This window comes from Aquarana catesbeiana, linkage group LG01 (genome assembly GCF_042186555.1).
Source record: "Aquarana catesbeiana isolate 2022-GZ linkage group LG01, ASM4218655v1, whole genome shotgun sequence".
Lineage (NCBI taxonomy): Eukaryota > Metazoa > Chordata > Amphibia > Anura > Ranidae > Aquarana > Aquarana catesbeiana.
In genome coordinates, this window is record NC_133324.1 from 506843428 (window position 1) to 506855583 (window position 12156).

General features: G+C 41.0%; 1 protein-coding gene across 18 annotated transcripts in view; it reads right to left on the reverse strand.

Annotated features, from left to right (window-relative positions):
- FCHO1 (FCH and mu domain containing endocytic adaptor 1) overlaps positions 1 to 12156 on the reverse strand; it is a 253496-nt gene that overhangs the window by 129524 nt on the left and 111816 nt on the right. For all 18 annotated transcript variants that reach the window (XM_073593488.1, XM_073593480.1, XM_073593471.1 and 15 more), the window contains one exon: positions 2863 to 3015. In XM_073593488.1, coding sequence (XP_073449589.1) covers positions 2863 to 3015 — 153 coding nt within the window. The remainder of the gene's footprint in view (positions 1 to 2862; positions 3016 to 12156) is intronic.

Sequence of the window (12156 nt, forward strand, 5' to 3'; positions counted from 1 at the left end):
GACGTAAGGCATTGCCGTTTCGCCCAGCCGTGCCATTCTGCCGCAGTAAAAACTGTGGCGGCTGGTCAGCAAGCGGTTAAGGACCAAGCCTCTTTTTGAGATCTGTGGTTTACAAGTTAAACTAATTTTTTTTGCTGGAAAATTACTTAGAACCCCCAAGCATATATATTTTTTTCAGACATCCTAGAGAATAAAATGGCGGTCGTTGCAATACTTTATGTCACACGGTATTTGTGCAGCGGTCTTACAAGCACAATTTTTTGGGAAAAATACACTTTTTTGAACTAAAAAAATAAGACAACAGTAAAGTTAGCCCAATTTTTTTTTGTTTTAATATATTGTGAAAGATAAAATTACCCTAGAGAACAAAATGTCGGTCGTTGCAATACAGTCACACCGTATTTGCGCAGCAGTCTCACAAGCGCAATTTTTTTGGAAAAAGGAAACTTTTTTTAATTAAAAAATAAGACAAACAGAAAAAAGTTAGCCCAATTTTTGTTTTAAATTGTAAAGATAATGTTACGCCGAGTAAATTGATACCAAACATGTCACGCTTCAAAATTGCACCTGCTCATGGAATGGCGACAAACTTTGACCCTTAAAAATCTCCATAGGCAACGTTTAAAAATTAAACTTAATTAAAAGTTAAAAATCAACAGGTTACCAGTTTTGAGTTACAGAGGAGGTCTAGTGCTAGAATTATTGTTCTTGCTCTAACAATCGCGGAGATACCTCACATGTGTGGTTTGAACACCCTTTTCATATGCGGGCGCGACTTAGGTATGTATTCGCTTCTGCGTGCAAGCTTGGCGGGACGGGGCACTTTAAAATTTTATTTTCTTATTTTATTTATTTTTACACTTTAAAAAAAAAAAATGGGTCACTTTTATTCCTATTACAAAAAATGCACAAAACACTAAAATGCAATAAAAAATAAATTTTCCCCTTTTAAGAGCATTGAGTGGAAGAGACGTTTGACGTTGCTTCCACCCTCCAATGCTATGGAGCCAAGTGGGGGCCATCTTTCCCTCACTTGGCTCCAGGCTGTTGTGAGGAAAGGACCCGATCGTCTCAGCAGCTACCAAATGCTCCAGTAAGCGGCGGAGATTGCCCTCTCCCACCCCCGATAAAATGATCTTGCGGCGAAACCACCGCTGAGACCAAATTTATCTGAAAGCCGACCGCCCGCTGAAGAAGAGGATAATCGGAGTTATGGCAGCTAGCTGCTGCCATAAAAACAGTACTCCTCTTCAAACAGCTGACGTATAACAACGGTGGGTGATCGGCAAGTGGTTAAAAAAAAAAAAAATCAAAAAAAAAAAAAAAAAAATCGCAATCTCGTTTCAACCCCCCTCGCAATCTAAATCTAGCAATTCCCACGAGTCTATGTAACAAGTGCAAAGCCGTTCTCTGCTCAGAGCTGTAAAAAAAAAAAAAGCTGACAAATTATCAACATTGCTCAGCGCTGAGGGAGAACTATAAACAATGTATAATTTGGTTCTTTTAGATCAAAAGGGATGAACTTCGGTCTGCAAATGAGGGCAGTTTAACCACTTCTAGACCAGGTCCTTTTCTGCAACTTGTTAAAATCAGTATTTTTTTGCTAGAAAATTTCTTAGAACCTCCAAATATATATAGATGTTTTGGAACTACATTTTCCATGATGCTCATGCACTCTGCAGTGTGGTTGAGCGTCAAGGGAAATGTAGTTCCAAAACATCTGGGGTGCCAAGGTTCGCCATCACTGCCCTAGAGAATAAAATGGCGGTTGTTGCAATATTTTATGTTGGCAACTTATAAGATATTTCTAACACATAGCATATGCATAGCAAAAATGATACCCCAAAATACATTGTTCTACTCCTCCTAAATATGGAGATACCACGTGTGAGACTTTTACACAGTCTTGCCACATACAGAGGCCTAACATGCAGGGTGCACCATCCGGTGTTCTAGAGAAATAAAATTACACATCAAATTTTCTGACTACCCATTACACTTTTGTGAGGCACTGCTGAGCACTGTAGTGGCACGGATGAGCACTGTAGTAGCAAGGATGGGGCATGAAAGGGGAACAGATGAGCAATGATGTGGCATGGATGAGCATGTATGAGGCGTGGATGGGCACAGATGAGGCGCAGATGGGCACTGTAGGAACTTTAGATCCACCCCACTGCACTGGCTCCCTCCTTCTTACACGCTGTACCGATCGTTGTGAGGAAGTCATAGTACACCCTCCCAGAATTAGCCGACCGCACTGTAGCTGTCATTCGACTATGGCCCAGTCAGCAAGTTGCTAAAGCTCCACTTTACATAAAGACAAAGTTACTACTAAATAAACAGGCCCATATCAGAAATGTAAAAATTGTGCTGGTCCATAGGGGCTGTACAGGTATGAAAGCTTAAGTGATTGCATAAAAATTGTAAAGATGCAAGTTTTTGAAACATATTAGGCTCAATTCACAACATATTCATGTTGAATACATACATATTTTTTAAAAAGTGACAGTTATTTTGCACTGTTAGGCCCCAGTCACACTTGTGCGACTTGTCCTGGGACTGATTTCCAATGATAACCATCCATATATCTGTGACTTCAAGTCGTGCCGACTTCAAAGTAGTCCCTGTACTACTTTGGTCTGACTTTCATGAGAGTTGAGGTCCATAGACCACAAGTTTACACAGGCATTCCCTGAAATCGCAGCAAAATCGCGCCCACAAAATCGCAGCGGTGTGAAAGTGGGTTTAATCTAAAAATAAACATCCTTATCTTTGTGAGGAACCTGTGAACTGGTCCTATTATGGATGTTCATTGTTGCTAAACAGATACTGTAAAACAAACATTTTGATCATTAACCTCACCTTGTCCATCTCTTTCTGTGGGGAACCCTCCCTACGCAAACGCTCCTGCTCAGCAAATCTGCTGCAGTAGTTGTCACGGGATTTTTGAAGGAGCTGTGAACTACACTGCAGAAGCTGAATGACCTCCAAAGTGCCAGACATCTCTTCTTTGGCCTGTGGTAATAAACAGATAAAAACAAATATAACACAAATGGTTACAACAAAATGAATAGTACCTCAGAGCCTGATTAACTCCTCTCCCCATCTAAGTCCTGCCTTACAGGGGATTACAAGAGAGCGGAAGACAAATTTAAGTACAATGGCCAACAATATACATCAACTGTTTTTCTAATGAAAAGATAACTGTAATAACTGTTGCTTTTTTATGTCTGCTTGGAGTTTACCGGTAGTAACTGGAATACCTAGAAAGTATTTCCACTAGGTTTAGTCCTTTGCAAATAAATCATACAGCAGTGCCATGACAGAGGTCCATCCTGCTTTATCATGTCTGTTAGTTACATTCAGCCCAGTAGGGGGGTCTATCCTTCATGGCCATGGGTTTTGACGACCATGCCAATAAGGCCAGCGACTAATCCTGGGAACCAACAGGACATTTTATTTCAGTTCAACCCAGCGGGCTTGTCAGTGCGGCAATCTCCCTGTTGAGCTTTCGGACATGAGCCTGACCCCCCTGCCAGAACATACCAATCAGCACTTGCAGCCATTGGCTGATCAGGTTTTCCAGCATACTCATTCGACAGAAGCTGGTTCTGTCGAACAGGGAGCAGTATATATGGACTAAAAGTTGGCCGTTAACTGAGGAACCGAAACAATTTTTGGCCCATGTGTACCTAGCTGAAGAAACAGAGTGCCAATATAGCTGGTATGTTTGGAAGAGGCCAATGCTTGTCAACCAGGAGTATGTCTGTGTACCACATTCTTTTGGGCAAATTCAGTGTGACGAGAATCACTGGAGCCCTTTTCCACCTCTATCTTGTGCAGCAGTTGAGGAAGAATCTTTAACGGAGGAAATATATAGCTTAGCTTGTATGAAGACCAAGGAATCATCAGGGCATCTACTGCATAGGCTGGAGGATCCCGTGTCCTGAGGAGTGGATCAATGTAATTTCTCTCTGGTCAATTAGGGGAAGTAGTAAACACAGGGTCTACTACTAGGGACAGGCAAACAATTGCTAGCTTTGTCCCCTATGCATTTATATATACACTGAATAGTACATAAGAAAGCTTCTCCTGCTGGAATGGTGAATAGCTTCCCATTACAGATGCATCTGTTGGGGATCCTCTCAAAAAAAACACTGCCCCCTTACTCCTCTCCATCCTGCCATTTGCAGGACAGTCTCAATTTCACAATAAAGTGGCTGCTCAGGTGCTGAGCTTATCTAGAGAAAGAGACCATGCCCTGTGCACACGTGCAGTTTGAATAGCCTGGAGGGACCGCTACTGAGTTAAGCAGAAGATTGGATGGGAAGCGCTGTGCACATGTGCAGTTTGAAGGGCCCAGAGTGGCCACAAAATGTGACATACAGCCTGTCTTGCAAACAACATTGGGAGAATGAGGGGCCAGCACATTTTCTGAAGAGAACAGCTACTACTGTATGTACCATTCATTGGATATAGAATTGCATAGGGAGATCTTCCTGAAGGTGAAACTATAAGCACCAACATCTATAGAGCTTTTTCTCATTTCCACTTACGACAAAAACCTTAACTGTTTACCATTTTTATCTATACAGTCCTTACAATGTCTCTCATCAGGACACAAAAGCAAGTAAAGTAAGTAGGAAAAAAAAAAACACACACACACACACACACAACATGAAGCTCTTTACAAGCTTTATTGTGATTTCCAATAATAGACATATCTATAATATATCATGCCTTAAGGAACACTAAATGTAAAATCACATTTAAATTGCAAATAAAAGACATTTAGAGCAGAGCTCCAAGCAAACCGCTAAATACATGGTTGAAATATAATTGAACAGTTTTACCTGACAAATAATTTGCAGTTCTATCCTTCCAGTCCAGAAATCAAACACAGCCCTGCTAGGCCAGCACAGTTAAGCAATACAGCTGATGGCAGTCACTTCCAGAATACTGATGGGGAACATCAGGTGCACCGGACAGTTAGGGGAGTTGTAAATTCAACAACCAGTAAGGCTGGTATCTGTTCTCACCACCTTCCAGGGCATGGGAAGGAATATCTCTCCTCACTCCAATGCAGGGCTAGAGCTGCACCATGCCAGGGAGAGAACTGTCAAGCAACATAGACACATAGGATGGTCCAGAGAATGGATTTGCTTGTGCCACAAGGTGAGGATGTTGAGCTGAGTCTTGGAGTGAAACTGGGCAATGAAGACTGCCTCAAAGGAGGCCAACATTGAGCCAGAAACTATCACACAGAAGCAAACTGAAGGGTGCCTTTTGGACCTGAGGGTCCACATGTGGGTTCTTAAGGTGGCAATCTTTTTGGAAGGAAGGAAGATTCTGGCTTGGGCTATGCCTAAGATTAGGCCCAGATACCCAAGGAGGAAGGTAAGAAAGGGCATACTTCAACAGATTAACCAGTTGAAGGTTTGAGGGAATTTGGATTCTGGCTCACAATGTTGTGGCAGGGGAGTCATTACGTAGAGGTCGTTCAAGAATCCAGTGACATGGATGCCATGGGGCTGGAAAAAAAGCAAGAAGCGCAACAAACACTTTTGTGAACACTCAGAGTGCCGTAATGGAAGAGCTTGAATAAAAGTGCTACAAAAATAGTGCTAGTCTCCGACAGCAAAGCGTAAAAAACGCTGGTGTGGAGGGAAGATGGGGATATGTAGAAAGGGCTCTTGCATGGTTTCTGATGGTATAAATTCCTCGTCCGAGAGAAGCAATTACAGATCTTGCTAAATACGGAGGGAGCAGGGGGTGTGTGGCTGAGCCGTGCTGTGCGTGTCTATTGATGCACACATCTTGACTTGGGCGCACGCCCGCAAAAGTGCCCCCTCAGCGGTCAGGAATCTAGAACGGGAGGTAAGCATCATGTTTGTTATTTTAACCACTTCCAGTCTGGGCCAATGTAGGCATTCCTTTCCTAAATGTAAAAAAGATCATGTTTTTGCTATAAAATTACTTAGAACCCCCAAACATGATTTTTTTTTTTTTTTTAAGCAGAGGCCCTAGAGAATAAAATGGTGGGCATTGCATATTTTTATGTCACACAATATTTGCACAGCAGTTTTTCAAACCCAAAGTGTTGGGAAAAATTAAATTTTTATGCACAAAAACACAACATAATACCCAATTGTTTGGTAGAATATAAAAGATGTTATGCCAAGTAAATATATATCAAACATGTCACGCTTTAACCACTTCAGCCCCGGAAGGATTTGCCCCCTTAATGACCAGGTCATTTTTTGCAATACGGCATTGCATCGCTTTAACTGACAATTGCGCGGTCGTGCGACGCTGTACCCAAAAAAAATACTTTTTTTCCCCCCACAAATAAATCTTTCTTTTGAAGGTATTAGATCACCTCTGAGGTTTTATTTTTTACACTATAAACAAAGAAAGACGATTTTGAAAAAAAACTATTCTTTTGTAGTTTTTGCTGTAACACATATCCAAAAAATTAAAAATTTATTCATCAGTTCAGGCCGATATATATTCTTATAAATATTTTTGGTAAAAAAAATATATATTGATTGGCTTGTGCAAAACTTATCACATCTACAAACTATGAGAGTTAGAGACTTATTTTTTATATTTTTTACTAGTAATGGTGGCGATTTGCAATTTTAAGTGGGACTGCGACTTTGCTGCAGACAAATCTGACTCCAAATGACACTTTGGGGACCAGTGACATTATTACATTGATCAGTGCTATAAAAATGGGTGTGTTCTAACTGGGGGGGGGGCTTGCAGGGACATGAGAGAGATCACTGTTCCCGATCACTGGGAACAGTAGATCTCTGTCATGTCTCCTGTCAGAATGGGGATCTGCCTTGTTTACAATTCTGTACTAGGCGATTGCGGGTCGCCGGAGGACAGAGTACGCCCAACCCACGGGCACGCTTCCACAGCGAGCCCACTATCGCGCCTGCGTGAGCCGCCGTACAGCTACGTCGATTTTCGCAGGAGAGCTGACCTGCTGCCGTGTAAAGACGGCAGCTGGTCGGCAAGTGGTTAAAATTACATCTGCCTGTGCAACAGCGCCAAATTACAATACCTAAAAATCTCCATAGGCAACACTTTAAGAGCCTTTACAAGTTAACAGTTTAGAGTTACACAGGAGGTCTTGCACTAAAACTATTGTACTGACATTTTGGGTGATACCTCACATGTATGGTGCGATCAGTTTACATATGCACGGTGGACCTACATGTGTGTTCGCATTTGCGCAGGGGCACTTTTTTTTTCTTTACGCTGCAACTTGAACTTTTTTTTTCTAATCAACTGTATTGCTATTACAAGGAATGAACATCCCTTGTAATAGCATGGGCTATAACATAGCCTCTTTTTGCAGGGATCTATTAGACCCCAGATCTCTCCGGCTTCCAATTCAGCCGATCAGACACAGATTAGTCAAATCAGCTGCTTCCCTGGCCGGTAACCCCCTTCCACCACCTGTAACAGTAATCCAGCGGCTCGTCAGCTGCTCAAATGACTTTTGCTTTGTGCAGAATCACCGGCACTAAGGATTTTTTTCAAAAATATATGTAACACAAGTGCTGTGTGTACATTAATGAGGAAAAAAAATGAATTTAAATGATTTCAGCAAATGGCTGCAATATAACAAAGAGTGAAAAATTTAAGGGGGTCTGAATACTTTCCGTCCCCAGTGTGTGTGTGTGTATATATATATATATATATATATATATATATATATATATATATATATATATATATATATATATATATATATATATATATACACACACATACACACATATATATATATATATATATATATATATATATATATATATATATACACATACATATATATATATATATATATATATATATATATATATATATATATATACACACACATATATATATATATATACACACACACACACATACATACATACATACATACACTTATGCTCCATACACACGGTCGGACATTGATCTGACATTCCGACAACAAAATCCTAGGATTTTTTTCCGACGGATGTTGGCTCAAACTTGTCTTGCATACACACGGTCACACAAAGTTGTAGTAAAATCCGATCATTCTGAACGCGGTGACATAAAACACGTACGTCGGGACTATAAATGGGGCAGTAGCCCATCTCTATTTATTCTGAGCATGCGTGGCACTTTGTGCGTCGGATTTGTGTACACACGATCAGAAATTCCGACAACAGATTTTGTTGTCGGAAAATTTTATAGCCTGCTCTCAAACTTTGTGTGTCGGAAAATCCGATGGAAAAAGTCAGATGGAGCCCACACACAGTCGGAATTTTCGACAACACGCTTCGATCGCACATTTTCCGTCGGAAAATCCGGCCGTGTGTACGGGGCATTACTGTTAAGTTTTTGGTTATACAGAAAAAAAAAAAAAAAAAAAAAACACAGAAATATCACAGTGTGGACTTATTGCATATACAGTATTTGCGGATAAATTTGCTTCAAAAACTGGTGGACTTTTATTATACAGTTGTGCTCATAAGTTTACATACCCTGGCAGAATTTATGATTTCTTGGCCATTTTTTAGAGAATATGAATGATAACATGGTTAGTGTTTGACTGAAGCCATTTTTTCTCAATCGTGTTTACTCCTTTTAAATCATTATCACAACAGAAACTATCCAAATGACCCTCATCAAAAGTTTACATACCCTAGTTCTTAATACCGTGTATTGCCCCCTTTAACATCAATGACCGCTTGAAGTCTTTTGTGGTATTTGCGGATGAATCTCTTTATCTTCTCAGATGGTAAAGCTGCCCAGTTCCTGTAAATTCTTGGACTGTCTTGCATGAACTGCACGTTTTGAGATCTCTCCAGAGTAGCTCAATGATATTGAGGTCAGGAGACTGAGATGGCCACTCCAGAACCTTCACTTTATTCTGCTGTAGCCAATGACAGGTCGCCTTGGCCTTGTGTTTTGGATCGTTGTCATGTTGTAATGTCCAAGTACGTCCCATGCGCAGCCTCCTAGCTGATGAATGCAAATGTTCCTCCAGTATTTTTTGATAATATACTGCATTCATCTTGCCATCAATTTTGACCAGATTTCCTGTGCCTTTGTAGCTCACACATCCCCAAAACATCAGCAATCCACCTCCATGTTTCACAGTAGGAATGCTGTACCTTTCATCATAGGCCTTGTTGACTCCTCTCTAAATGCAGCGTTTATGGTTGTGGCCAAAAAGCTTAATTTTGGTCTCATCACTCCAAATGACTTTGTGCCAGAAGATTTGAGGTTTGTCTCTGTGCTGTTTGGCGTATTGTAAGCGGGATACTTTGTGGCATTTGCGTAGCAATGGCTTTCTTCTGGCGACTGGACCATGCAGCCCATCTTTCTTTAAATTCCTCCTTATTGTGCTTCTTGAAACAGCCACACCACATGTTTTCAGAGAGTCCTGTATTTCACCTGAAGTCATTTGTGGGTTTTTCTTTGCATCCCAAACAATTTTCCTGCCATTTGTGGCTGACATTTTAGTTGGTCTACCTGACAGTGGTTTGGTTTCAACAGAACCCCTCATTTTCCACTTCTTGATTAGAGTTTGAGCACTGCTGATTGGCATTCTCAATTTCTTGGATTTCTTTTTATATCCCTTTCCTGTTTTATACAGTTCAACTACCTTTTCCCGCAGATCCTTTGACAATTCTTTTGCTTTCCCCATGATTCAGAATCCAGAAACGTCAGTGCAGTACTGGATGAAAGATGCAAGGGTCTGTCAGGAGTCCAGAAACTCATTGACCATTTATATACACACACACACACACTAATTACAAGCAAACAGATCACAGATGAGGATGGTTACCTTTAATAGCCATTCAAACCCCTTTGTGTCAACTTGTGTGCATGTTATCAGGCCAAAATCACCAGGGTATGTAAACTTTTGATCAGGGTCATTTGGGTAGTTTCTGTTGCGATTATGATTTAAAAAGAGTAAACACAGTTGATAATAAATGGCTTCATCCAAACACTAACCATGAGTGAAAAAAATGTTTTTGTGTTATTCATATTCTCTGAAAAATGGCCAAGAAATCATAAATTCTGCCAGGGTATGTAAACTTATGAGCACAACTGTATATATTTTTTGTGTTTGAGCACAGTAGAAGTTATACATTTAAACATTAATAAAATGGATGAAAGGCCGAAATAAATCTATTCCAAAAAATGTTCCCTCCCTCCTATGTCTAAAATGTATAAATGCATATTTGCCTATTTTTATTCTGCTCCAGTCCAGTCACGTGATCCTGTAGCTTCAGCCCCGTGTCAGTGAGCAGATACTGGGGGGAGAGGAGGGAGCGCAGACAATGGCTGGGCTATGGGAGCTTATGGGTGATGTCACCGCTCCCATAAATTCAGAGCTGTTGTCGAGCGCTCCTCTACACAGAGTTGCAGGATCACATGACCGGACTGAAGTGGATTCAAAATAGGTATCTTTTTTATACAGGTTAGGCAGGAGAGAGGGAACATTTATGAGTAGAGTTCAATTTTAAGCATTATAGGATAGATTGCAACACTTTCTATTTGCTTCAATTTATTTGTGTTACTCATTTCAGTTACAGTGTTGGCAGCTATAAAAGCTTATATAAACCGAATTCACCAAAGGAAAATTATAGATGAAATAGTGGCGCTTATCCCCAGGTGGGGAGATGCCAGACACTCTTATCCAGCCAGTGAGCTGAATACAGACGTGACTAGAGAAAAAGTGAAAAAACATATATTGCTAAATATCCCAAAAAGTAAAAATTAATATTAAATAAAATAAATTATTCAATAAATTCAATATGAGCTAATATAAATTATAACACTCAGTGAAAGTGATATACAAATATATAAATCCAAGAAAAAATATATATATGAAAATTGAACACAGTAAATATCTATAAAGTCCAGAAACCAATCAATCGTGAAAAATAATCGTGAAAATATTTGAAGAAAGTCCAAAAAAAGAGTGAGGGTGACTCCAAAACTGCTCAGCTGTGTTTTCAAACATCCACCACACCTCTGTGACGTGAATCCACTCCCTGCTGAAATTCAAACTCACCAGCTGTTAAGGCCTCTCACTCTTGTGTTCGGCCTGACAGAGCCTCTAACCCACTTACATGGGGGTTAACTAACATGCGAGCATACACCTCCACTGCTCCATAGGAACACCGCTTTTCTCAGGTTGGTAGTATGACATAAAAATAAAAGAAGCTCCAATAGTGTAATCTTGTTTAAAAAATTTAATCACATATAAAACAACTTGTAATGAACTCACATTTAAAATAAAATAACAGGCAAGTCACTTCACGGCAAATGGAGAACTCCCACAGCACAGCAAGCAATAGCAACTGAAATAACAACAGGCAGGCCACGGCGGACCCAGGAGGTGTGTGTGCTCACGTTCGTCTCACCCGTCCACAGCACTCGTCCCTTCACTGAAGCTCCGCTCTGTCCCCCTTCACTCCCTCCTCTAGTACTCGTGTGAGATTGCATACCAGGACCTTCTGGGCCAGCTTTCTTTCCAGCTTGATCCTGCAAAGAAGTCATGGCAGCAACTGAATAGGGGGGAATGCATAAATTAGTGAGAACTGATCCCACGGGGTCACCAACGCATCTTTTCCGTATTCTAGTGGATCCCTTGTTCTGGACACAAAGTTGACCAACTTCACGTTGAATCTGGACACGAGAAGATCTACGTTCGGAGTCCCCCATCTTTGGCAAACAGCCCGAAAAACATAGGGGTGAAGGGACCATTTCCCTGGGAATAACTGCTGGCAACTCAAGTAGTTCGCCTGCCAATTCTCTACTCCTGGAAAGACGACTGCCGATAGGCTTGGAACATTCCTTTCTGCCCAAGTTAGAATATGGTTCACCTCTCTCTGCGCTGCAAGACTCTTGGTGCCCCCTTGGTGATTGATATAAGACACAGCTGTGGCATTAACGGATTGGATCCTGACAGGACAATCCCGTAACCTGAAAGTCCAGGCCTTCAGAGCCAGACGCACTGCCCAAATCTCTAGGGTGTTGATGGGCAAGGCTCTTGCGGTTCTCAACCACTGTCCCTGGACAGTTGTCTTTTCTAGCACCGCTCCCCAGCCTGAAAGGCTGGCATCTGTCGTTACCACCTTTGAGATA